Below are 25,759 nucleotides of genomic sequence, written 5' to 3' on the forward strand. Positions count from 1 at the left end.
CACCCACATAAGAAGAGAAATAGGCAATTGAAAAAAAATTAAAACTGGATATCAAATAAACTTAAGGGTACCTTTTATAGCGACTTGTCATTAAAATAAAATTATACGTGTATGTTGCGGTTTAATCCATCGTCTTACTTTGAAAAGATTGGTAATTTGCGGAAGATACCCGGAAGTACTTCCTGTCCGGTCTTTTTCTTCATTAACCCAAACTTTCGCTAGACAATGGCAACGTTTTTCGGCGAGGTTGTGACCGTCTACTCTCGGGCTGTGGATGAAGACGATGACGACGAAGAGACGCTCGACGAGGACGAAGAAGACGCTCAAATTCGCAAAGAACTCGAGGAAAAGAGGTAACCATGAGGCTAGCTAACCCAATCGGAGGATGCTATGATTAAGCAGAAATCGTTGCCCCCGATGAACAGTATGTATGACAAGCAGACATACTCATGCATTCCCCCCCCCCCCCCAATTGAAAGCCGTTCCCAGCTGTCTCAGCAGCCTAACTGACATCCTTTTGTCAAATATTCGAAGAATCAAGAATTATTGATCTCCGTCAACCCAGTAATGAAGTCGATGACTCTCGCGAGACGCAAATGTCAATCCCTGCATCCTACCAAATTTAAACTCACGCGTGGAGACACCGATTCATCATCAAGACGCCAAATTACAATGACGTTTGTGCTTCGCCAAAGTTCTTCTTTGCTAATATTGCAACTCTGCATACCGTTCGACTTGAACATGGGTCGCTTTAGCTGCTGCTTGAAAGTGGCACCGTCACCCCTGGAACTTCAGCCAGTCTATCTCTTGAGCTGTTGGCAGCAAACAATAAATAGACTGGCTAACGGTTCGCCAGTTATCAGCCAGCCGCTAACTTGAATTCACAACAGCCAACTCGATATACGCTTTCATTCGCTGACACCCACGTCACTCACCAGATCAGGCCCGGTTGAATAATCTTCTCTAAAAATATTTGACAGCTGCCTCCGTTGTAGGCAGGAACTCCAAAGTCACAACTATTTGTAAGAAATTAAAAAGTCAATTTAAAGTCGATTATGTAGCTGTACCTTTTGTTGAGTTTTGAGATTTTTGTTCATTTTTTTTTCCTGACCCTCTTCCGTCTTTTAATCAGGCAGGTTTGTCTCCATTGGAGTCCCGAGGTGTGTGATGCCCTGAAGTCCGGGGACAAGCTGACATGCTCTCACTTCATCCTCGCTGTGGGACACAACGCTTCCAGTGAGCACACACAGCACAAACAAGAGTATGCCCACGCCGCCCCCAAGTAGACTTCAACACTGACGTCTGGTCTCTACCAGGGTTTCTGTCGGTGTACGTTCTCACCTCGGAAAAGTGGGACACGGTGGGACATGCATCCGTATGGAATGAGAGGAGCCGGGCAGGAAGTGACGAGCAGTCCGAGTGCATCTTCTACCGACACAGGGACGAGCCGTCTGTAAGTTAAAAAGACTTTTCTTTGACGACACCCCCCCCCCCAAAAAAAAAGTATGGATAACATTCTTCAGGCTCCTCGATTGTCCGCATTGGGCTCATTTTTATGCGCTACAGCGCCACCTCCTGCTTTGGCATACACATGGAAGCCTGTGGAATGTATTTTCTTGTGCACTACATTTTTTTTAAGTGATAAAATTAAATGTTATCAATCATAGAGTCTGCTGTATTTGACTGTGTGTGGTTGTGCAACTATTGCCCCTCCAAAGGTTCTCCCCCACCCCCTCCCAAATTCTGTTCCACCATGTTATTAGTAACAACAATAGTGATAACAATGTCTTGTGTGTCTCCTTCTATAGGTTCTAATCTGCCAGTTGACGTGCTATGTTGCGGAAGATCAGCAGTTCCAGTGGGCAGAAAAGGTATATTTCTTTTTTTTTTTTTAGCGTGCCGTGGCTACTTTAGAGCGACTCGTTGTCACAGAGTGGAAAACCCATTTGTGTGGCACCTGACTGTGTGCAGGTGTTGGACTGCCTGCAGCAACGAGATCTGCACGTGACCGTCCTGTCGGATAGCCCCATGGCCGACTACAAGAGCGCCGACTACCTCTGCGGCAGCTCGGTGCCCTTCCTGCGCTCCCTCCACACCACCACCTTTAATGGACCACCTGTGTGCCCTGCCCTGGAGCAGCCAAACATACTCAATGGACTTCCAGCTGCAGGTTTTGACATGACACAACCTCAAAGTGATAATGTAGCCCAGTGTTTGGAAATCACTTTTTTCATTGACTTTCCAACTGGCTGTTTTTAGTGTTGAACCACTGCCAAGTTCACCGCATCTCCGCCGTTGTCTACCAGTGCTTCAGTGATGTCATCGGCGCCGACTCGGTCACCATGGAGGCCTACAAGCCGGCACTCGCCAAGCTTCGGCTGTCCATAAAGGTTATTTGCACTTCTACACCTCCATACTCGAGTTGATCAGCCTTTATGAGCGTTGATGCTGCCATTTTGGTACGCGACACAGTTGAAATGGGCTCACAGTTTTGAATGTGCTAAATATTATTATGGCAAATGAATTGTTACGAAGCAATCTCAAAATGGCCCCAAACGCTTCCTTTTTAATAATATTGTATATGCTGGTGAAACTGAATGTATCATAGGGGTCGCGAACATGGGTCCCCTATAACACATTTGCAATGCCGCCTTGAAAAGTTGCTCTCTTTCTCTTTCAGTTGGATGCTTGTCCAAGTTCTGACGCCCTCCGCAAGATTGTCAGAACCAGAGACCCTCAGAGTAATCTTTACATATGAAACTTTGTATGTGCTGAAATACTGTCCTATTTTTAATAATAAAAACGTGAACCAAACGTGAGTGTGTGACGTCATTACCGTCATAAAGAAACATGTGACCTGGAACTGTGATTTTTTTTTTAATTCGAAGTAATAGTGGTGCATTGCAACTCCGGTGCGTTACGGGGCAGTAGTGAGCCGTCGGGACGCTTGACCAAGAAAAAGACAAGCGAGCGAAACTCGAATCTCTTTAACGTCACTTTGACACAAGTAAATGTAAGTTGACCGTTTCATCTTTGTCTTTGACCCACCAAAACGACGTGCACGCAACATTAAACCTACTCCCCGAAACTAGTTCAATTTAGAACTCGCGAGTTTCCTCGAGCGACCCGCTTGGCAACAATGCTCGCTACCCGGGCGACGGCAGCGAAACAGACTCGAGGGAAAGTTGCCAACAAGCAGCGGAACGAGCACCGGGCCAGCAAGGTGTTGGCCGAGAGGAACCAGGCGGTGGTGGCCGTGGGAGCCTGGGTGGAGGACGGCCAAGAATTCGAGGAGCATCCGTGTGTGAGTGCCCGGAGCTTGCCTTGTAGTCGAATGCAGCCGTTACAAATCTTATAAAATTTCTTTTCACTCTTCTTCCATTTCACGGAGTGGAGTAAGTTCAAAAACGGCAGATACGGCCCGATAACTCTTTTATTTCACCTCAGGACTTGGCTTCTTACACCGACGAGCTTCAGGCGGAGAAGCAGAGGGAGAATGAAGAGAGCCTGCGAAGATTTCAGGCGCAAGTGCGTCGTCGTGTGGCTGCAATGAGCAAGAGGCGGCTTCAGGAAGCACATTCAACGGTAAAGTACTGCACGATCTGTGGCATTAGTTTGGACTGTAAGGAAATGGGGTGTCTGCACACCTTCAGTACTAACAGCATCTTCTAAAACGCTGTGCAGGGTCTCGTTAACAGGGGAATCCTGAAGCAACATCGTGTGCCAGGGAAGACAAACATAAATGAGGTAAAGGAGAAGCAAGAGGCATTCGTGCCCATTCTGTCAAGTGAAAATACCCACAGTAGTAGCAGTGAGAGAAAGTAACAAAGAAGTGATCATTTGCTCTGAAGGATGAAGTCAGACTTTTAACGTGAGCAAAGGGGACACTGAAGGAAATTGTTTATATTCTTGCGTCATTGTTTAACTCAACTGTATTTATAGAGCAACAGGTGTCATCGACATAGAAATGGAAGTTAATGATGTGTCTAAGTAATATATTGCAGATGGGAATGAATGAATGTGATGAAGAGGGGAGAGGCTCTTGTACAGAGCCCTGGGGCACACCTGAGGTCACTAGGGATGGTATTGAGATGAATGATTTCATCTGAATGAAGCAATTGCTTATGTGCCGACATTAAAAAAAACAACAAAAGCCGAAAGAAAAAGCAAAATCCTCTCAAGATTTACTGACATCCAGCATGTTTTCAAAAATGTGTTTCTAGCTCCGCGACAGTACCCGTCAGGTCCGACTCAAACTGGCAGCCTGCCAGACCAGCCAGTCCATCGATGAAACGTCAGAGCCCGCCGCGGACAACTGGAAGATCTCACTCACCAGACATGTGAGTGTTACGTGTCCCCACCACACTTCCAATTCTTCCTTTTTAAATGCTAAACATCATGTGACGTATGAAATGGTCATTGTATTCGACAGATAACTGAATGTGATGTCCTGAGGGAGGAAGAGGAGGAGGATGTTGAAGATGATGATGATGAAGATGACTACAGAAGTGACCTATTGAGATACCCAGCAAGCAGTACCAGATCCGTTTTGGTGTGTCCAACCACACTCAATCCTCACCTTTGAACATAACTATGTCCGCCGGTCGTTGCATCCCAACAAAATATAGTCTTCCTGACTCATTTAGTTCCTCTTTATCTCAAGATCGACGGTATCAAATATAGCCCCTGAACTTCTTTAAATTTTCTTTAAATAATTCTAATCAGGTCAGCCAAAGAGACCATGTGTGAGGTTTATCCCCTTTCATTCTACCCCCACCATTTAAGGAAGTTGCAACGATTAGCGATTTGTTTGTGTGTTTTTAAAAGTACGATGCAAAAGTCTTTAAGTCACATTTTCTCCCAAAATTTCAGGTGCCTCGAATATTTGCTACTTGTAGTTCCTGGAACCAAATGCTTCCCTTTGACCGCATGTATTTTTCCAGCAAACCTGCAATTTGGTAGAAAGAAGAGCCCAGCTATTCAACAGCAAAGACAAGTCATGAGAATATTAACGGCTCTAGTTGTCAAGGATGAACCCCCCCCCCCCCCCCCCCGACAACCAGCTAAAACTGCCTCACATTTGTGAGCCACATTATAATCCGATGTTGACATGTTTCAGACAACTGCACGTAGGTGGGACGTTTCCACATCTGATCCGAGGATCGACAAGGTTATGTGGCCTATGCAGGATCAGGAGGAGTTGAGAAGACAGGTATCATTCTATAGCGAAGAAAAAAAAAGTAAAAAAATGGTGCATCTTTTTGAAAATTATTATTTTATTTATTTTTTTGACAGCGTCAGTCGCAGTTCCTGATGCACCGCCGCCACTTCATGAGCGTCGAGCGGCAGCGTGTGAAAGAGAGCGACCAGCACAGGAAGCACCTGAAAAGGACGGCCAGGTGACGTATGATCACAATGTGACATGTTGGCGTGCAGCGCGGCCGCTCGGAATACACTCGCGGGCCAAAAATAATCAATTTCACTTTAATGTGAAAAAGGAAATGAAATGTGTGTTGTTGTTGTTGTTTTTTTTTAAAATATGACAACCCTACCATTCATACAAACATACAGTTATGAAATGATTTACTAGACTACAAAGTGGTTGGTTACGGCAACTCCAAATGGAATCCCTTTGCCTCTTTTCAGGATCAAAGCGAACAAGGAAAAAGCTCGCCTGGAGGAGGAGCGGCAGCTGGAGCGCACCCGGCAGCTCTCGCACGTGCGCCAGCGCCTGCAGGAGCGAGAGATGCTCGTCCTGGACCGCCTCAAGCTGGAGAAGGAGGAGAGAGCGGCCGACCTGGAGAGGAGGAAACGAGAGAGCGACAAAAGCATCGTGGCCGGCAGGTTGTCACGAGGCCTTCGGATGGCCTCGCGCTAAGATCACTTTGGTGCTTTGCAGCAGAAGACTTTGAAACTTTCATGAAATAATCAATTAGGACCTGATAGATACGGATTTTTTTTCCGGATAATTCCAATATAAGATAAGATATCCTTTATTTGTCCCACACTGGGGAAATTTACAGCCTCCAGCAGCAAGAATGTAGGTAGAAAGAAGAAAAATAAATAAATTTTAAAAATTAATAACCATAATAAATAAAATATTCAGGAGAATCAACTTTCGACAACCTGGAGTTTGGGGGAGTTCCTTTACTCTTATAAAGCTAAAGATATGAATTCCAGGCAGAACATTTGACTATTTTCCAAGACTCTTAGTATTTATTTAAACTTTTTTTTTTTAATTCTTGTTTTTAATTGCTTGCAGGTGAGTTTTTAAATGTCATTATCTGTTTGTTAGAGAGCAAATATTTGATTTAATCGGTCAGGGCTGACCAAACCTGCCTTCTGGCACATCTGAAATGTATTTGGGGTCAGTCGCCTATCCATGAAATTGTCATTTTACCGACGTCTAATCGCCAATTGATTTGTGAACAGGTACGTTGACGCTCTGAGATCCCAAGTGAGGGACCGAATGGCCAACAAGAAGTTGGACCTGCCGCCGCTGTGTTGCTGCGCGTCGTCCTTCTGGGAGTCGCACCCCGACACCTGCGCCAACAACTGCGTCTTCCACAACAATCCCAAAGGTACTGCTGGATGCCAACATCGCTCAGCGAGGTTTTGCGGTCATTTGAACAAAACTATACTAAAGGCGACACATCTCTCTTGGCAGAATATGCGCAGGCGCTACATGCAGCCGTGTTGAGTCTGGATTTAAAGTGAAAACTGCTGAAGAGCTGCTGACCAAGAATCAAACGAACATAAAGAGAAATACGTTGACTCCAGGGCTGGGCAAACTTTTTGTTTCAAGGTTGAAATAGTGGATTGGCTTTTATGGTTTTACATGTTAATACAACCTCTGTGTGTAGATAATGAGTTTAAATGCTAATTAAAATGACTGATTGTTTCTTGATGGAATAGTTCATATTAGTCGCATTTGTTTGTATAGCCCTTCATCACAAGCAGTCTCAAAGGGCTTCACATGCCCACAGTTGATCAATATTAACGGCATCCCCTGACCTTACTGCCCAGGGGGGCAAGGGAAAAAAGTTGTAGTTATAGGCATATAAAGTGCTAACGTATCCACAGCAGCAGTATCCATAACAAGGCTGTAATACAACAGTATTACAGCCTCGTTATTAAAATGGAATTCATTTCCTCCCTTCAAAATTCTACACGTAAAAATTAGGCTGCAATAACATGTATTAGTTATTTTTTAACATCAATAAATACTGAAGTACGGGTACCATAAAAACCTACGTCTTTTTTGGTATATTTAAATTTCTTTTAAAAAAAAACGTCAATTGTAAATTCACGACTCCTCGACTACTTCCTGTTCTTGTGACGTCACCCACTCGATCACGTGTCTGTAGGGACTTTCGGTCTGGAAAAGCGTGTGGAAAAATCAAGCTCTCGCTATTAATAACCACCTCTCGCTACCGCACATCCACTCGAGCGTCTGTGAGGTTTTTTTTTCGCAGCCGTTGGAATTCCTCTGGAGGTCGTGCTGCCTTGTATTTAAACTCAGCCACTATGGGGAACGTCGTCTGGATGTCTGCGGACCTCGAATCTCACCAGGAAGCCCAGTGGCCGCTGCGGTCCTCCGCCAGCAGTTAGCATCACTTTTCCTCTTCAACCAGTGCCTTAAATGTCGTTTTTGACAGGATAGCGAAACAAGTAAGCACGTATTTCATGTTCCCCCGAATATTTCATATTTAATGAACGTAACAATCGCCGTCACGACACGCTAATAATCAGCAGATTTTCGACCTCAGCGGTGCCTTCAGGATCTCGTCGAAACTTTTCATCATGACTGGAAGAAGCGTTTGAGTGGTTCTTTTTTTATTTTTATTTTTATTTTTTTAACCCCTAACGACATCTTTTATCGACCATGGGCACGTCGCTGGCCCCCGGCATTCGTCTTATCACGGCCTTCTCTCGGGATAGCTGGTGAGTGCACAAAACAGTGCGGCTAACTATTTTCTCCAGTTTTCCTGGTGTCCGTAAACATCGCATTCGCTGCCACCTTATCATCTCATCTCTCATCTGGGCGGTGAATGATTTGCCTAACCACATCAATATAGACAATCAATACCCACCAGTAAACACAACCCGTCGCCAATGTTGAATTAATAAACGCATTTGTCACACCTTTGTGCTCGCCGTGGTGGTTTCATGATGCGCCTTGGCATCGTGAGAACCGCACCAGCGTCTGCGAAAAAAAATTTGCGGTTCATGCCGTCCTCCCGAGCCGCCACTGATTTGACCTTTACCGAATCGATACGCTCGGATAAACGGAGATAGTTATAGTATTTAACGAATCCGGCTGCAACCGGTGGCATGTTTGTGGCTTTTGTTAGCACGAAAAACAAAATGTTCACCCTTTTAAAGCGGCCCGGTGCGTTATTGACCGACGAGACGTTGAGTGATTACTCAACTTTTTGTTTTTGAGCATTTCCCCATTATTACGTTTTTAATCTGTTAAACACTTAAATCTCTATAACAACATAGTTACCATACAGTTGAGTGCTTCATTATTCCTTAATAAAGCATTAAAGAAGTTCTTTTTACATCAACCATGTGAGGATTTTACCATTAAACGCTGTATCGCAACCTGGTAACACAAATAAATGTAATAAGCATCTGTTGTTTCCATTTTGGGGACATTTTGGAGCAGCGGTAATTCCTATCATTACTGTTGAAAGCAGGAAGCCCCCACCCCCCCAAAAAAAGAAGGTACTGTATTTTAGAATATGTCTCCATTTTTACATTCACTCCACGTCTCCTTCGCAGGTACCGCGGCTTCATCCTGCTGCTCACCTTCCTCTTCTACACCGCCTACCACCTGTCTCGGAAGCCCATCAGCATCGTCAAGGTAGCCGATACACCCGATGGCGCGTCGGGCGTGTTTGTGGACTCACCTTGATGCCCTTCCATATTTCCCCCCCCCCCCCCACCTCCAGAACGAACTCCACAGAAACTGCAGCGGAGTCATCCGCCCGACCGACGTGAACGTCACCAACAATGTCACGTGGTGTAACTGGGCTCCCTTTGGTAAGCGCCATGAATGCGCCACCTGCTGGAGGTGAAAATCTTCACTATTGACAGATCGTCGAGCACCCTTGATTGATTAAAATATATTCCAAAGGGGTAAACACAACCCCACCCCCCCCCAAAAAAAATGCCTTGACCCTAAATATTCCTGAACACCCGTTCATCCTCACCCGCCTGTTTTTTTTTTTTTTTCCAAGCAGCGCGCACGCTTTAAGCTATTGACTCGCCACTTGGTCAACAGTCGAAATTTACCGCAAAACCCGACTCAAGAAAACAAAACAGAATTCAAACTGTATCGTCAAACAGCGAAATGTGTATTCAAGCCACGTAATGGCATCCGGCACGGTCTTTGTCAACATTTATTGAGCCCCGGGCACACACACACACACACACACACACACACACACACACACACACACACACACACATTTGACGCGTGCGTGCGCTGTGTACAGATCAGGACAACTACAACACACTCTTCGGGGTGTTGGACAACTCCTTCCTGGTGGCCTACGCCATCGGCATGTTTTTCAGGTGCGTCCCGTCCGCTCGGCGCTGGGACGCGTGCAAGCGTGTCATATATGTGTGTGCCCCCCCCCCCCCCCCCCCCCGCCGTGTCCGCAGTGGGATCTTCGGGGAGCGTCTGCCGCTACGTTACTACCTGAGTTTCGGCATGCTGATGAGCGGATTGTTCACCTGTCTGTTCGGTTTGGGCTTCTACTGGAACATCCATTCGCTGGGCTACTACGCCTTCATTCAGGTACGGCGTGTGAGGCGCAGCTCCGAAAACTTTCGACTTCGTTTTGAGCGCGGCTTTTGACGCACAGAAACCAACAAAATGCTTTTGTTCTCAAAACAGGATGTCAAGTTAGCAAAAAAATCGATTCCATTTTATACCAAAGTAAAAGCATTGATAATCTAAATATTTCTCGGTTTGTTTTGACGATCAATTTGTTGCCAATTAGTCAGAATTGACTCAGCAAGGCGTCTTGCGGTCAAGGCTCTCTTTTTATCAGCTGACTTGTGGCTGCTGAGTCACATGACCGCGGTCACAAGTCGGGGATTAGCCTGACGCACACACAACAGTGTATGTGGGGAGGGGGGGTGGGGTGACAAGTCTGCTTGTTTTGGGACTTATGTGTCTACTTCTGTCCACCCCCCCCCTCGCCCCCCATCCCGCAGGTGCTCAATGGGTTGATGCAGACCACGGGCTGGCCCGCTGTGGTGGCCTGCGTCGGCAACTGGTTCGGAAAAGGGAAGTGAGTATCTCTCCCCCCCACCCCCCCACCCCCGCTCCCCCAATAGCGATGACTCGGCATTTGTCTCCTTCACGCGCGTCGCATTTCGACACCCTGCCGCGATCCGACTTCGCAAATTCCCACCCCGAGCGCAAAAAAAAGGCGATTCTCAGAAAGTGTCGGCACGTGCGCGTCCTGCTTACCTTGAAGGGAGGTGCGGAAATTTGCACCTGACAATATGGAAACCGCAGGGGGACGGGGGGGGGGGGGTTGAGCTGAGTCAGCGTGCCGGTGAGGAACCGCCTTTGAAATTGAATCCCTTTCAAGCTTTCAAGTGGGCCCAAAGTTGTGGCACACAAGTTGTGCCTTGAGAACAATAACAGTTTCCCTTCATGCACTCTTGAGCTCTTATTCTGAAATTTCATAACAGGAAGTAACATTTGAAAGAAACGACCCGTGCAATGAATTCAAAACAGAAAGCGTGTCCGTTGCCTTACAAGTAAAGAATTTATTTTTTAGAAAAAAATTCAAAGCGCTTCGCCGGCCGGCCGCGTCGCCGCGTCTTTTGTTCCCTTTTTTTTTTTGCGGCCTAATGAAGCGCCGCTGTCCTTCGCCGCCACCAGACGCGGCTTCATCATGGGCGTGTGGAACTCGCACACGTCGGTGGGCAACATCCTGGGCTCGCTCATCGCCGGCGCCTTCGTGTCGTCGGCGTGGGGCCTCTCCTTCATCGTGCCGGGCCTCGTCATCGCCTCCACCGGCGTCCTCTGCTTCTTCTTCCTGGTCGAGAGTGAGTCTGCTCGCCCGCTAACCGCCCGCTCGCCCTTTTTCTCCCTCGCGCCTTCTGACTGCCCGCCACGTCCCGCAGAGCCCGAAGACGTCGGCTGCAGTCCTCCGCAGCATCACGTGAGCATCCGCGCCGCTCGCCGGCCCGCTTGCCAAACAGCTGCGTGAGCGCGTGTGTGTGTGTGTGTGTTTCTGTCTGTCTGTGTGTGTGTGTGTGTGTGCGCGTGTCAGAATGACTTGGAAAGTGAAAGTGGTGAGACGGATCCTCTCCTGCAGAGTCCGTCGCATGTGGCCAACGGTTCCATCGTCGCCGAAGCGGCCGACGACGCCGGCGGGCACTCGGAGGCCATCAGCTTCTGCGGAGCGCTCAGCATACCCGTGAGGCCTCTGCGCCGCGTTTTTAGATTTTGCTCGCACGCCGCGCTGGACTTCAAGTTGAATTTTTTTTAAAAACAGATGAGGCGACAGAAAATGTGGATGGAAAAGTTGTTTGTTCAAGTCATGAAATACGACTTTTTTTTTTAACCTTGCGCCGGCGTCCCACAGGGCGTGGTCGAGTTCTCTCTGTGTCTGCTCTTCGCCAAGCTGGTCAGCTACACGTTCCTCTACTGGCTGCCGCTCTACATCTCCAACGTCGGTCGGTGGTCGACCGAGCGCAAGTCGTACGCGGACGACCGCCCGTATTCACGCCCGTTTTGTCTTTCAGCGCATTTCGAGGCCAAAGAAGCCGGAGACATGTCCACGCTTTTCGATGTGGGGGGGATCGTGGGTAAGGCCCGATTAAAAAAAAAAAAAAAATCATCCTTTCCATCATTTCATCCCGATGTGATCTTAGCGCGACGGCGTTTCATGTTGAGTCTTTGACGCACAACAGGCGGCATCATGGCGGGCGTCGTGTCGGACTACACGGGCGGCAGGGCCACCACGTGTTGCGTCATGTTGCTTGTCGCCGCCCCCATGGTGAGTCTTGCCACCGTTCCGAGTTTAACCTCTCCAATTAAACTTTCTTCAACTTGATAACGCGCATTTTTTGCAAGCATTCCTTATCCATGCTAACGTGTCATGTGAAACGCCACGGACGGGCTAACAGAAATTAGCCTTGATGTGATGGTCGTTATTAACCACGCTGTCCCCGCCGCAGCTTTTCCTCTACAACCACATCGGACAGCGGAGCCTCGGAACCACCATTGGTAAGATCCGTGGAAGAAATGTTGATGCCGCTCTTCGATAACACGACATATGGAGTCAATCGGTATTTCCTTGTAGGCATGCTCTTGGTTTGTGGCGGCCTGGTCAATGGACCGTACGCCCTCATCACCACCGCTGTATCTGCTGACCTGGTAAGTCTGACAGATGATTTCATTCCTGCAAAGATATCCACTCTGTTAAAAAAAAAAAAAAAACGGGTTGCTTCAAAGCCACTTTTAATCACTTTATTTCAGGGCACGCACGAGAGTCTGAGAGGCAACTCCAGGGCCTTGTCCACGGTGACGGCCATCATCGACGGGACGGGATCAGTGGGTAAGAACGTGGCCGTCTTTTGCTGCACGTTAGCATTTTTGATGGGAAGCTGATGCTAACGCGGGGTTCGGTCGCCCCCTCGCAGGCGCCGCGCTGGGCCCTCTCTTCGCCGGGCTCATTTCGCCGTCGGGCTGGAACAACGTTTTCTACATGCTCATCTCCGCCGACGTGCTGGCCTGTCTGGTAAGCGACGGCACGGAGCCGCGGTTAGACAACAACGTGGCTTGACAGTTTTTCCTGCACAGTTTCTGTCCAGGCTCGTTTACAAGGAAGCGCAAGGGTGGTGCGTACGCATCCCGCGAGTCAGAGGGTGAGTAGCAGATCGAGACATATATATTGTTTCCTCCTATCTATGCTCATACCTAACGGTGCTGCCGCCTTGCAGGTATAAGGAAACTTGAAAGGAGTCACACCGAGCATCGTGGCGTCGCCGTGACAACCGTTTGACCGCATCTGGGACTGAATGCAACTCGGTCGCTTTTTATCATAAACGAGACACTTCTCTTTTTAAATGACTCACTAACACACTGTGCTGTGCTCACTGGTTTATTCTTTTATCAGTAAAGTGTACATACCTTACTTTTGGCTTAACTGTGTTTTTTTTGGGGGGGGGGGATTGCATTATATACACAGTATCCAACTTTTCTCTCTTAAAACAATAAAAAAGTTAGTAAGGCGTTTTTAACCCAAAAAAACAACAACCATGCATAGTAAAGCGTTTTTTGCCCCCCCCCCTCCAAAAAAAATGAACATGACAATGATGGCGTTTTTAGCGGAAAAAAAAACGACCATGTATAGTAAGGCGTTTTTAGCCGAAAAAAAACGACCATATATAGTAAGGCGTTTTTGGCCGAAAAAAACGACCATGTATAGTAAGGCGTTTTTGACAAAAAAAACGACCATGTATAGTAAGGCGTTTTTAGCCGAAAAAAACGACCATGTATAGTAAGGCGTTTTTAGCCGAAAAAAAACGACCATGTATAGTAAGGCGTTTTTAGCCGAAAAAAACGACCATGTATAGTAAGGCGTTTTTAGCTGAAAAAAACGAGCATGTATAGTAAGGCGTTTTTAGCTGAAAAAAACGACCATGTATAGTAAGGCGTTTTTAGCCGAAAAAAAACAACCATGTATAGTAAGGCGTTTTTAGCCGAAAAAAACGACCATGTATAGTAAGGCGTTTTTAGCCAAAAAAAACGACCATGTATAGTAAGGCGTTTTTAGTCGAAAAAAACGACCATGTAAATAATGTGTTTTAAGCCCAGAAAAACGACCATGTATAGTAAGGCGTTTTTAGCCGAAAAAAAACAACCATGTATAGTAAGGCGTTTTTAGCCGAAAAAAACGACCATGTATAGTAAGGCGTTTTTAGCCGAAAAAAAACGACCATGTATAGTAAGGCGTTTTTAGCTGAAAAAAAACGACCATGTATAGTAAGGCGTTTTTAGCCCCAAAAAAACGACCATGTATAGTAAGGCGTTTTTAGCCCCAAAAAAACGACCATGTATAGTAAGGCGTTTTAGCTGGAAAAAACGAGCATGTATAGTAAGGCGTTTTTAGCTGAAAAAAACGACCATGTATAGTAAGGCGTTTTTTTCGGGCTAAAAACGCCTTACTATACATGGTCGTTTTTCTGGGCTTAAAACACATTATTTACATGGTCGTTTTTTTCGACTAAAAACGCCTTACTATACATGGTCGTTTTTTTCCGCTAAAAACGGCTTACTATAGTAGGTCGTTTTATTTTGGTTAAAAACGGCTTACTATATACATGGTCGTTTTTTTTTGGCTAAAAAAGCCTTACTATACATGGTCGTTTTTTTCGGGTCAAAAACGCCTTACTATACATGGTCGGGTTTTTTTTCAGCCAAAAACGGCAAAAAATGCCCTAGTATACATGGTCGGGGTTTGTTTCGGTTACAAACGCGTCAATAAACATGGTCGTTTTTAGGGGCCAAAAATGACTTACTATACATGGTTGTTTTTTTCGGGTCAAAAACGCCTTATTATACATGGTCGTTTTTTGGGGGCTAAAAACGCCATACTATACATGGTCGGGGTTTTTTTCGGTTAAAAACGCACTCCTATTCCTGGTCGTTTTTTTTTTCGGCTAAAAACGCCTTGCATGGTTGGGTTTTTTTCAGCCAAAAACGACTAAAAACGCCTTACTATACATGGTCAGGGGGGGGGGGGGGCGTTCTGCCAAAAACGCCTTACTATACACAGTGGTTTTTTTTCAGCCAAAAACGGCTTAAAACCCCTCACTATACATGTTCGTTTTTTTTCGGCTAAAACGCCTTACTATACATGGTTGTTTTTTTGGGGGCAAAAAAACGCCTTACTATACAAGGCGTTTTTTTTCCTCCAGTGTTTTGGTGAATCCGGCTCAGAGCCTGTGCCATGCAGGGTAAGGCTCACCCAACTCATCATATCAATTAATTCTGACACACCCGCTTGGCCATCACTGGCGCATTCATCTTGTGCACAATTAAAAAAAAACCTTTACTTATGTCTTGAAATTTTATTAATTTTTTTTCTGTTTTGAATGAACCTGTTTTGGGTTCGGGTCCTCGAACAAGGTTAAGGACCACTTCAAATCTAAGGTTGAGATTTCAAATGAGGGTTCACAAACTCGGGTTAGGGTTGAAACCCAAGGTTAGGGTTTCAAAGGTGGCTTTAAAACATGGGTTTGTGTTTCAGAGTAGGGTTGAAAACTAGAGTTTGTGTTGTCCGAACATGGAATGAGCCCATTGCCGTTCTGAGAAAATATTTTTGACTGCCTGCAGGACAGCAGTTCCAAACGACCAATTGCATGGAGAACAACACGCGTCCAAGTGCGATGGCTCCCGACGAAAGCGCTTCTTCCTCACTATGTACATTCTGACTGAAATATTAAGATTTTTTTTTTTAAACAGTCTCACACGTAAAAGCTTATGAGCTGGACTGTGAAAACCGTCTTCAGACTTCATCTTTATCTCTCTGATGTTCCCTCCGCACACCTTTCAATGTCAAAACGTTCTTATCTCCTTCGCAAACCTCTTTTTTTTGGTGTTTGTTTTAGTTTTTTTTGTACATCCTTCGAAAAGTCCGCTAAGTGGCTGCGGTACATCAGTGAGGGTAGCCACTCGAATTCCATCGGTACCACGACCTGGAAAGTCCACACACACACATACACGCATGTAAACATTGTGTTACTTTGAGTAATCCAATTAACTCATTCATGACTTCATCGTAACAAAATGTGGTGTTTGGGTGATGAGATTAGTGGCAAATGGATTAGCATGACGACTTTTCTTCCTTTGATTTGAAACGGATCGAGAAAACAAAACTATGCTTTGAGATGCCACTAGATGGCGACAAATAGCTTGAGACCATCAAGGACCATGAAGCCCCAAAGCCCGGCACGGCACGGACACCAACATGAACCCGCGTTACATCAACGCAGATGAAAAATAATATTAGTTAGCATTACGGATTCGTTATGCCCCCCGCAGGCAACGGTGGAACCATGTTGGACGCTATCGATAAATTCGGAAGAGCTAAAATGGCTGCCGTTTTACTCACCCGGGAGTGCTGTAAGACGCCGGGTTGACGTGAGCCGTTAACGAGGCCGAGGACATGGACAGGCTGTCGGGAGAAACTTCCCGGCTGATGCAGTTCGGGGACGAATTGGAGGAAACTGCCAAATAAAAATAATAAAAATAAAATAATAATAAAAAATATAAAGACTTTTCAAGAAAAATCCCGGCGCGCGTCGTTTTGGGTGACACGCATCGGAAGTACGCAAGCGCCTGCTTACCTCCGCCTGAAGCCAGCGGGCTGTACGATCGCGACACGGCGGCAGCCTACACGGGGGGAAGGGAGAGAAAAAAAAAGTCAATTTATTGGTCATTGACCAATTTATTGAGTGTAAGAAAAAAAGAATTCATGTAAAGAGACACGTGAAAATGAGTTTCAAGGAATCCCTTCTTCATAGGTCATCTGCTTATCATAAATCCAACAACTTAAAAAATGCTACATGTTATGCTAATGACCCTCCATTGTTCTTCTTCTGATAAATGACTAATTATTAAAATTATTTTTTTAATATAATTGCTTACAATGCAACAATGTGTATTTTTTTTTTACCATAAATAATTAACTGTATAATCAATTGTTTCATGAAAAATACCAAATAGTGGATTATAGTCCAATTTCTTGGCATTTTTATGAATAATTTGATCAGGTTTATCTATAATAGTGATGGTAGAATAAGTGCCGCTCTTTATCAATGAATTTAGTCATGAAAAATGCTCACGATTGTATTTGCTAACACCGTAGCAGCTTCGGTTTGGTCCTGAATTTAATTTGATTGAAAATGACGGCAAGTAACGCGAGAGAATCTGACCATCCTGGAGTTGTAGCTCTGCGTCTTGACGGGCAAACTGGTGACAGGGCAATAGATCCTCTTCTCCTTTTGGCGCCGGTTGCAGAACCAAACCCGGACCACCTCCTTCTCCATGGCCAGCTGCTCCGAGATCAGCGTGATCTCTTCCGAGTTGGGCTTGGGGTTCTGCAAAGTCACAAGAGGGCCCCCCCCCCGCGTCCACCGTTTGGCTCGTTCGGAATGACCGTTTTGAGCGGTGCGTGAGAAGTGAACGGATGTGGCGACTCACGTCGAGGAAGCGCTTCTCCAGCGTCAGCTTGATGTTGGTCTCAATGCTGGTCCTCTTTTTGCGCTTGCGTCCGTAGCCCTCCATCAGCGGCGGCAGCGAGGCGGCGCCGTTCATGCAGTCCAACGGGGAGTTTTCTGAAAGTGCAACCAAACATTTTTTTTTAAAAAACTGGACTCGAATGACAGTTGGTGACTTATAATGAACCAGTTGTTTCAGAAATCCAAATGTGAAAAGAATGTATTGGGGGGGAAAAAATGGCTTACAAGTCTTCTTATTGGAATATTGACAATAAGTCGATTAGTCAATTATTTAATAACATAAATGATCCAAAAAAAGTGTACATTTTTTTAGAGCTTTGCGGTTGAAAAGTGGATTGGCGAATGAGGCTCTCCTTACCCACAGCCTTGGGCATTACAGATTTAAGTTAAAAAAAAATATTTAAAAAAAAAAAATTAAAAAATAATAATAATGTCAGGAAAAGCCTACTAGAACAAATTCCACCACATGATCTGAATTGTTTATTTTTCAATTTCCCCCCTCGATTTTGTTTTTCGGGATTTATTTTATTTTATATAAATGTATATATATATATGTATTTGCTATTTGCAAATACATATATATAATTATTATAGCATATTAATTATATATATAATTTATATAGCAAATTATATATATATAATTTGCTATATATATATATATATATATATATGTATTTGATATATATATATATATAAAATAAAATAAAATAAATCCTGAAAAACAAAATCGAGGGGGGAAATTGAAAAATAAACAATTCAGATCATGTGGTGGAATTTGTTCTAGTAGGCTTTTCCTGACATTATTATTATTATTTTAATTTTTTTTTTTTATATATATTTCTTATTATTTTATTTTATTTTATATTTTTTGTAATCTTTGTTGGTCAAATTTTGATAAAGCATATCCCAAAAGCTGGCCTCGGTAGGGTTTGCGTGGACAGGAGCCGGCGCCCGCTCTACCTGCGTCACTCAGCCACTTCTCCAGCAGAGGTTTGAGCTTGCACATGTTCTTGAAGCTCAAGTTGAGCGCTTCGAAGCGCGAGATGGTGGTCTGGCTGAAGTCGTTGCCGTAGAGTTTGCCCATGGCCAGGCCCACGTCGCCCTGCAAGACGTCGCGCGACGGCGTCAGATGCGGCGGCGGCGGGGGCGGATGTTTTTCGGAGGGCGGCCGGCGTTACCTGCGTGAAGCCCAGTTTGATGCGTCTCTGCTTGAAGGCCTTGGCAAACTGCTCCAGCTCCTCCAGGTCGCTGGGTTCTTCTTGCGGCGGGACCGACATGTGTTTGGTCATCTCCATGTGCGACATGTCCAGTTGGTTGTCCATCGACGGGCCAAGCAGGCCCGAGCGACTCATCACCTGCGTCGCAAACGACAACTGGTGGCTCAGATTCACACGCGTCACGAAACGCTGCTTCAAGCTTATCGAGTGAACGCAAGAGAAAACAAAACGAGTCTTTTTTTTTTTTTTTTGTCCCATGTGGTATCGGAAGAAAAAACGCCGCATGTACATTTTACCTGTGGAGTCAAAGCCAGGCCGGGCTGATGCTGCAAGAGACTGTTCTGGTTCTGCACCGGAAGGGGCATCAGGTTCTGCTGCAGAAGAGCTGCGGTGGACAGCAAGACGCGTCTTTTGATCAGATGTGCGGACTTAATCGTGTGGCGACATTTTTTTGGGGGGGGGTGGCGATCATCACCTTGGTGGCTGGGGGGGTTCTGGGACAGCAGGAAGGGCGGCGGCGACGACAGGTGAGACGGCGGCATCAGGACCAACTGCTGCATGCTGTGCAGGGACATCAGGTCCTGATCGCCACGGCAACGGTCGGGATTATTGCATACGTAGTGGATGGATACCAGTGTTTACGTATGGATGTAAATCCATCCATCCGATTCTTAATTCACCATCCATACGCCGTCTCTCCGCCCATCCAAGCATGCTTCCGTCCATTGATAAATACCATCGATCGCTTCCGATCCCACCACGACACACCATCGAGCCGTCCACCCGTCAATCAATTCAAGCAGATTAGTTTTTTAAAAATTTTTTTTCTCATTTTATGATATTTCCTTTTACCCCAGTCATGTGAGAAGCGTGCATGGCGGGGCTCTGCGTCATGTGACATGTCTTCAGCGAGGAATTCAGGTGGGACGCGTCGTTGATGTCCTCGGTCTTAATCTGCAACGACAGACGCCCCGCCGCAAAGCGGAGTGACACATCTCACCAAACGTACAGCGCGTGCTGAGAAGGTTACGAGTGCATGCGGTTCTGCGTCTTTGTGTGTGTGTGTGTGTGTGTGTGTGTATTCGCTTACTCCAGGACCAGTTTGGTCGCTAAACAAGATACGAATGACAGACTCCCTCCCCTTGGGCGAGCTACTATGCAAATAGACACACACACGCACACACGCACACACGCGCAAACTAAACCCCCGCCACCCACAGCACCCCCTTAAAGCAGTGACACTTCCTGGAGAAAAAAAAAAAAAATAAACAAACACGTGGAAACAAAAAGTCCCCGCTGCCCAAAAAAAAAAAAAAAAATGTTTGGAGAAGTTGCCAAATAGCTGCAAACTATTTGAGGTGATTCGGGAGTGCTGAGAGAAGGACTGAGAGAGTCATTATTGACACGGGGGGTGTGGTGGGCAGGGGTACAGTGTCGGGGGAGGGTTTGTCCTAAGGATGTTGTCTGTCCCCCCCCCCCCCCCCCCACACACAATTTCTCAACTTGTGCAATTCATGAAGCTTTTGACTCTGAAAGTCCCGTTCGAGGAAAAATAGTGCGTGGAGAGGTGATAACAGCCATCACATTTATAGACACAATTGAAATAATGTTGTTGGTCTACATGTGTTGCTTCGCTCTTTTGTTTTCAAATATCTATTACATAAAAGGATTATAAGTAGTGCGACGGCGATGCTTGTTACGCAATCACGTTGATGGCATTTTGCACCGGGTATTAGCATGAAGCTAACAGGCTTTTGTAAGTTGCATAGTCTGCTTGACTACATGTGTAATTCTCTTTGTTTTAGATTTAGTTTGACCGCAAGCGTCGACTGTGGCGGCATTAAACGGGTTGAAGCCTCTTTTTTGAGAATCGTTTACTACCTGCCGAACTCCTGCTCGTTGTTAAGTGAATGAGCTGCCACCAAACAGCACTTTGATTTCAACTTTTTTCTCTCAAGTATAACCCCCACCCAGAACAACAACCCCTATTCGTGAAAAAGCCTAATTCTAGTCAATATTTTTCAGGAATCTTTTTTGAAAATCTTCATCGTGATTTTAATAAGTGCTAAATTGTTGTCCTTTCTGCCGTACAACAACAACAAAAATCATTGACTTTAAATCAGTCGCTCATTTTTATCATGTATTTGCCAAACAGTCCAAAAGAACCCTCATAAAGAAAAGAAATAAATGGATATATCTGTGACTTACCTGTCGATGGAATCCGATTCGTTTTTGCTCTGAAAAGACAAGAAGAGAGTAAACGTCTTTAATCCTCACGTTAGGTCATAACAATTAAGAAAGTAAGGACGACTTTTCAAAATAATAACTTTGACATAAACAAACGCAAGAGGCAAATAAGTTTAAGGACTTGATGTTGTACACTCTCGTTGAGCGTGTTCAAGTTGCAGTTGTCTGGACGTTTGTCCTTGATGCTAATTTTCATGCTAGCGTGAAGCGATCGGATTTTAGCTGGTTTGGTTGGACATTTATGTTAACTGTTTGTTAAGGTTTACATAAACATTACAGCCACCTCACTGCTAACTTGTGTTAGCATGTGTATGGCATTTTGTATTCTTTATACCATAAGCTAGCGCACCTTTGGTGATTTGTTGGAACAATTTAGAGTTTAAATATACAGGGTTAATAAATTAAAAAGGTTTACAAATTACTGTGACATCAATGCTAATTTGTATTAGCTCGTCTGTGGTCTTTTCTATTGTATAAATATTAAGATAGAGGACTTTCTGTAGTCTGGCGGAACATTTGGGTGTTTGAATATTCATCGGTTTATAATTGCTGCTACATCAATGCTAATTGATGTTAGCTTGTCTACGGCGTGTGTAGTTTGGTGTTTAAGTACATACAATGTTCCATGTATCTGGTTTCACGAGTCAGTTTTATCGGAAACTTCAAGTGGGAGTGACAAAGGGGAAAGTGCAGGTGTACCTAATGCTGGGACCAATGCAACTGATTTCTTTTAACTACAAGGCAGACGTGACCTCACACACACACACACACACGCACACACACGCACAGATAGACGTAAATAGTACATCGACGTTTAAACAGCCCACAGTTCAGTGTGTGAGGATGCTGACGGACGAAGCAGAGTGTTCGGTGGGTGTGGCCCCATTTGAATGTCAAATGGGGCCACTCTCTATACCTGCGTGTGTGTGCGTGAGATGAGAGAGAGAGAGAGCGCAGACACACGAACATCACATCATGCAAATCCACTTCTTCGCCCAACAGCGGACCACTCGCCCCCGCCAACTCCAATGCCCCCCAGCACCAACCACCCCACCCCTGCCTGAGGACAAGCAGGCCGGATGGCAAAGTTCCAGTATGAAAATGACCATGAAATGCAAATGTGACTCTAGAGGAGGGATAGCTTCCAACACACGAGGGGGAAAAAAAAATTACAAATAAAAAAAATAATAAAACACCGTTTTCGGTCAAGTTCACCTGGCATGTTCAAATGTTAATAAAAAAAAAAAAGTAAATAAAAAAATTTTATTCATGGATTAGTAACTATGTAATAAGTAAGTAAGTAACTATGAAATAAAAACATCCAAATTAAATTAAAAATTACACATCGTGTTTTTGTTTGTGGCCTCCATGAGTTGAACAAATATGGAGCAAAGCGTGATATAGAATGGAAATATCCCTCACTTTATTTTAACGATTATTTTTGAATTTTGTTTAATTAAATACGAGGCTTCTGTCTCGTACTTCTGTCAAACTAAAGAACAAATGATGCCATTTTAGAAAACAACTTTTTTTTTTTTTGGCATCACATTTTCCAAACATTTACGATGACCCGTTTGAAAGTTGTGATTCAGAAGAACGGACAATTAAAAAAAAAAGCCTTTATTTGGTTTTCATGGCGTGACATAGTTTCATGTTTGCCTTGTGATGAAGAACTGCATTTAAATGACTATGATAAAAGACATTAAAAATGAATATTGTAATAGTTGACTGGGTAACGTTGCTTTAAATAAATATGAATAAATGCGACATTTATACAAAGTGACCCGTTGGCGGCTGAGATTTGTATTTTTATTTTATTCTTAATGCAAACGTTCCTAATTTGACACGATTGTTCAATGTGAAACATTTTCTAATCGAGTCGTGGTCGTCATTTATTTGCACTGAAACACTTGGATTGTTGGACATTTTGCGAACTTGTACTAGAACAGGGGGCAACCCCCCCCACCCCCAACATAATTAGTGTTGATCCATTTTTGTTTGCAAAGGGTCCCATTCACCACGGCGCGTTTTTATGTTCCAGTTCCCGACGGGTGTGGCTGCGTATCTAAATAATTATTTATTCATGTGTATCTCGGAATGATCACACGCCTTAGCTAGAAGGGCTACAATTAAAAGTAAAATATTTACCCAAAAAAAAAAAAAAAAACCCCTGCAAACATTCCGATCAAAGATGAGGACTCTGTGAACCTGAGGGCGGGGGACGGGGTGGTAAAAAACATCAATCGCATCCAAGCCAGCCTTCACTCCAGGCGAGGGCTGGCACCTTTTTTGCGATTTTCTCATTACGGGGGAGACAAAGAATACATATTTGTTCTTCCAAACAGCTTTGGGGAGACGAGGGCTCCTTCACACCTGCGCAGGGTCTTCCATTTCCACACGAAGGTCCGCGTACTGGGACCATCTTTGCCCTTAGTCGTAAGACCATTCGAGGCACTTGAGGGTCGAAAAACGCGGTCGTTTTACGGTCATGCGTTTGGAAATTGAATAAATGCTCCGCAATAAACGCGCAAATATTGAATTCTTTCCCATTCTGGCTCGTTTCAACATTCCGTCGCCGTATTTCACGTGCCGCTTTTTTTTTAATTAATTTTTTTTTACCATAATTTGAAATGCGGACTCGTCAGACCACAGAACACCTTTTCCCACTTTGCATCAGCGCCTGTCTCGGATGAAACTCGGGGGGGCCCAGAGAAGCCGGCGGCGTTTCTGACTGTTGTTGAGAAATTGCTTTTAGCTTTGCATAGTCGACTTTGAAGTTGCGCTTCCTTACGCCCAACTGGATTTACCGACATTGCTTTTCTCACCTACGTAGTCGTCCATCGTTTACATGATAATGTTTTGTTGTTTTTTTTTTGTCGCAGTGGCACCCGAGGGATCAAAGGTCACGGGCCATTCAATGTTGGTTTTCAGCCTTGCCGTTTCCCTGCAGTGATTTTTTTTTTTCGGATACCCTGACACTTTTGATGAGATTATGGGCTCTACAATCCTGACATCCTGAAATTGCTCGACTGTTTTCCGGCACGGTTGTTCACAAAGAGGTGAACGTCGCCGCACGAATGCCCGAGTGGCGTTTGTCTAGCCAATCATGGCACGCACGTTTTTGCTTATTCTAAGAATGGGAACATGTCCGCTCTCTTTATGAGACTTTTTGGAGGACTCTTTTTGTCGGTTTTGTGGTCAACCGGCAACAGTGTGCCATTGTTTGAAAGGAAGTTCTGCATTTCTGTTGACAGTTCCCATTTATTGTTTTGTAATTTTGTTGCCGTCCTCGGCCGCGAGGCAGCCGGCATTTCTCAGCAAATAAGCCTCAGGCCCATCCTGGTATGGCGACCAACTGCCACTGTACACGCACGCACGCACAAACAGAGAGTTCTCCGCGGGTCCGAGGGGGGGCGGGGGCAATCCTTGTTTGCAAGACGAGACTTCGCATAATGATGTACAGTATTCATTTATTGTTTGGGCCTTCGCTGAAGGATGGACAAATTTTGGGCGGGGGGTGAATGTCAACCCTAGTGCGTCTTTTTTTCTCTATTATAAAAATAAAAATTTGGACAAACTTTTTTTTTTTTTAATTTCCATTAGCCCGCCTATGTTTTTTGTTGTTGTTGTTAAGCAAGCTTCAATTTTGTTAAATTACACGGTTGGGGTCAACACCTTATCAATTCTCTATTTGATGAGTCGGTTTTCACAACAAGCAAACCTGCAAATGCTCACGAGAACGTCACGGGTTTGTCGACGGAATTTGTAAGATGTCGACACGCCAACGCCTTGCCCGCTTATTTTCAAATGAAAAATTGCCTTTAGGAACAAAAACGGTGATGAGCGTCTAAAAATCACCGTGGAAGTCAACGGCAGATTGAAGCATCCGGTCATTTAGCGCACGGTGTGATTTTTAGATCACTGTGCGCGTAACGTGTCAATATATACTCTATATGTAAATATATATACAGCGTGTATATACTCGTATATAAATACACACTATCATACTTAAGAAAAATATTGTCATTTCGAATGGTGTGATTCATAACGTTATTTTTACTTGGTCTTTTTTTTATTTTGAGTTTTTACGTTATCTCATAAAATGCCCGACTCTCATTTAAATTCAAGGAGGACCAATTCCAAAACCATCCGGGTTAAAAAAAAAAAAAAAAGTGTGAATTGCTCTTACGAATCATGCAGATAAAACAAACCAGGCGTTTGGGATAGAGAGTAGAAGGTGGTCTCACTTGTCTGCTCCGCCTGAGCGTCCGACTGCTCCAGAGTGTCTGCGCTCATCTTCCTGACCTGCGATGATCAAACACACTTGAGCTGATTTTCCTACACGCCATATCGGCAGGACAAAGGCTCAGGAAAATCACCACCGCGTTATTCTAATGAGGCCTCACCGCCACCGCCACATAATGTGCTGCTTATAATATTCATCGAAGGAGACTCTCCCAGCAAAGCATAACAAGGTTTTTTTTTTTTGGGGGGGGGGGGGGGGGGGTCGGGGGTGAAAACCTACCTGAAGTGGCTGTTTAGTGATGCAAGAATGGCGAATCCGTCAACGCTAAGTGCGACTTGTAGGACTTACTTTGGCATTTTCCAGAGTGGAGGAAGGCTCACCTGCGTGCGGCGCTTGTACACCGAGGCGCTCATTTGCATACACCGCCGCGCGTCCTATCGCGCTCCGCACGCTTTGCATAAAACAACAACGGCGAGGCCTACTGCGAAAGCGCACACGCTCCAAAGACTCACATCCCGGCGCCTTCTGTGCGGGGAAGAACCAGACGAGTTGGTGAGAGAGTGACTCGACATTCTGGCAAAAGTCCGTTCGTGACAATCAGACGTGGGAAAAGTATTCATATGCGCTCACGGCGGACTCGGGTGCGGATACGGTATTTGTCAATGATGATTCGGTTCTGCATCTTGACATGGAGTTGGCCCCCTCTAGTTGTCAGTGGCTCAATTATATGCCGCTTGTCCTCATTAAGGCAACTGAAGTAGCCATT

At 45.0% G+C, this 25,759-nt stretch overlaps 4 protein-coding genes across 6 annotated transcripts; 3 read left to right on the plus strand and 1 right to left on the minus strand.

Moving 5' to 3' along the window:
* Positions 1 to 151: 151 nt before the first annotated feature.
* On the plus strand, positions 152 to 2,814 carry psmg1 (proteasome (prosome, macropain) assembly chaperone 1). Its single transcript, XM_052047207.1, has 7 exons — positions 152 to 353; positions 1,133 to 1,236; positions 1,317 to 1,453; positions 1,809 to 1,871; positions 1,972 to 2,170; positions 2,260 to 2,390; positions 2,681 to 2,814. The coding sequence occupies exons 1-7, from the start codon at positions 226 to 228 to the stop codon at positions 2,756 to 2,758; spliced, it is 840 nt and encodes a 279-aa protein (XP_051903167.1). The 5' UTR covers positions 152 to 225; the 3' UTR covers positions 2,759 to 2,814.
* Positions 2,815 to 2,909: 95 nt separating this feature from the next.
* ccdc15 (coiled-coil domain containing 15) lies at positions 2,910 to 6,901 on the plus strand. Its single transcript, XM_052047205.1, has 11 exons — positions 2,910 to 3,013; positions 3,093 to 3,304; positions 3,448 to 3,585; positions 3,685 to 3,747; positions 4,224 to 4,340; positions 4,433 to 4,552; positions 5,120 to 5,212; positions 5,296 to 5,399; positions 5,647 to 5,844; positions 6,433 to 6,581; positions 6,668 to 6,901. Exons 2-11 carry the CDS (start codon positions 3,140 to 3,142, stop codon positions 6,715 to 6,717), a joined length of 1,197 nt encoding a protein of 398 aa, XP_051903165.1. The 5' UTR covers positions 2,910 to 3,013; positions 3,093 to 3,139; the 3' UTR covers positions 6,718 to 6,901.
* A 433-nt stretch (positions 6,902 to 7,334) lies between these two features.
* slc37a2 (solute carrier family 37 member 2) lies at positions 7,335 to 13,172 on the plus strand. 2 transcript variants are annotated; one of them, XM_052047194.1, is made up of 18 exons: positions 7,335 to 7,944; positions 8,788 to 8,869; positions 8,958 to 9,048; positions 9,504 to 9,582; positions 9,673 to 9,808; positions 10,231 to 10,307; positions 10,910 to 11,076; positions 11,155 to 11,192; positions 11,304 to 11,450; positions 11,619 to 11,709; positions 11,779 to 11,841; positions 11,947 to 12,032; positions 12,214 to 12,262; positions 12,339 to 12,412; positions 12,515 to 12,593; positions 12,679 to 12,776; positions 12,839 to 12,903; positions 12,979 to 13,172. In XM_052047194.1, the coding sequence occupies exons 1-18, from the start codon at positions 7,886 to 7,888 to the stop codon at positions 12,992 to 12,994; spliced, it is 1,497 nt and encodes a 498-aa protein (XP_051903154.1). In that variant the 5' UTR covers positions 7,335 to 7,885; the 3' UTR covers positions 12,995 to 13,172. The 2 variants fall into 2 exon arrangements, with proteins under 2 accessions (XP_051903154.1, XP_051903155.1); XM_052047195.1 differs by having other exon boundaries at positions 11,349 to 11,450.
* Positions 13,173 to 15,246: 2,074 nt separating this feature from the next.
* pou2f3 (POU class 2 homeobox 3) lies at positions 15,247 to 25,744 on the minus strand. 2 transcript variants are annotated; one of them, XM_052047203.1, is made up of 13 exons: positions 25,374 to 25,744; positions 24,995 to 25,052; positions 20,709 to 20,737; positions 19,353 to 19,454; positions 18,976 to 19,081; positions 18,797 to 18,885; positions 18,462 to 18,638; positions 18,244 to 18,385; positions 17,246 to 17,379; positions 16,978 to 17,142; positions 16,390 to 16,435; positions 16,155 to 16,269; positions 15,247 to 15,738 (listed from the first exon to the last, which is right to left on the minus strand). In XM_052047203.1, exons 1-13 carry the CDS (start codon positions 25,410 to 25,412, stop codon positions 15,699 to 15,701), a joined length of 1,242 nt encoding a protein of 413 aa, XP_051903163.1. In that variant the 5' UTR covers positions 25,413 to 25,744; the 3' UTR covers positions 15,247 to 15,698. The 2 variants fall into 2 exon arrangements, with proteins under 2 accessions (XP_051903163.1, XP_051903164.1); XM_052047204.1 differs by having other exon boundaries at positions 25,273 to 25,743.
* Between the last annotated feature and the right edge of the window lie 15 nt (positions 25,745 to 25,759).

Source organism: Hippocampus zosterae, chromosome 16 (genome assembly GCF_025434085.1).
Source record: "Hippocampus zosterae strain Florida chromosome 16, ASM2543408v3, whole genome shotgun sequence".
Lineage (NCBI taxonomy): Eukaryota > Metazoa > Chordata > Actinopteri > Syngnathiformes > Syngnathidae > Hippocampus > Hippocampus zosterae.

Bases quoted from the DNA above. Each gene is read 5' to 3' on its own strand.
- psmg1 (XM_052047207.1), top strand. From the start codon at position 226: ATGGCAACGTTTTTCGGCGAGGTTGTGACCGTCTACTCTCGGGCTGTG. The intron at 1,454-1,808 runs GTAAGTTAAAAA...CTCCTTCTATAG, and splicing joins GACACAGGGACGAGCCGTCT to GTTCTAATCTGCCAGTTGAC. The intron at 2,391-2,680 runs GTTATTTGCACT...TTTCTCTTTCAG, and splicing joins AGCTTCGGCTGTCCATAAAG to TTGGATGCTTGTCCAAGTTC.
- ccdc15 (XM_052047205.1), top strand. From the start codon at position 3,140: ATGCTCGCTACCCGGGCGACGGCAGCGAAACAGACTCGAGGGAAAGTT. The intron at 5,400-5,646 runs GTGACGTATGAT...GCCTCTTTTCAG, and splicing joins CACCTGAAAAGGACGGCCAG to GATCAAAGCGAACAAGGAAA. The intron at 5,845-6,432 runs GTTGTCACGAGG...ATTTGTGAACAG, and splicing joins AAAAGCATCGTGGCCGGCAG to GTACGTTGACGCTCTGAGAT.
- slc37a2 (XM_052047194.1), top strand. From the start codon at position 7,886: ATGGGCACGTCGCTGGCCCCCGGCATTCGTCTTATCACGGCCTTCTCT. The intron at 9,809-10,230 runs GTACGGCGTGTG...CCCATCCCGCAG, and splicing joins GCTACTACGCCTTCATTCAG to GTGCTCAATGGGTTGATGCA. The intron at 11,077-11,154 runs GTGAGTCTGCTC...CACGTCCCGCAG, and splicing joins CTTCTTCTTCCTGGTCGAGA to AGCCCGAAGACGTCGGCTGC.
- pou2f3 (XM_052047203.1), bottom strand. From the start codon at position 25,412: ATGCAAATGAGCGCCTCGGTGTACAAGCGCCGCACGCAG. The intron at 18,886-18,975 runs GTGATGATCGCC...TGTCCACCGCAG, and splicing joins GAACCCCCCCAGCCACCAAG to CTCTTCTGCAGCAGAACCTG. The intron at 17,380-18,243 runs GTAGAGCGGGCG...TTGCACTTTCAG, and splicing joins GAAGTGGCTGAGTGACGCAG to AAAACTCCCCGTTGGACTGC.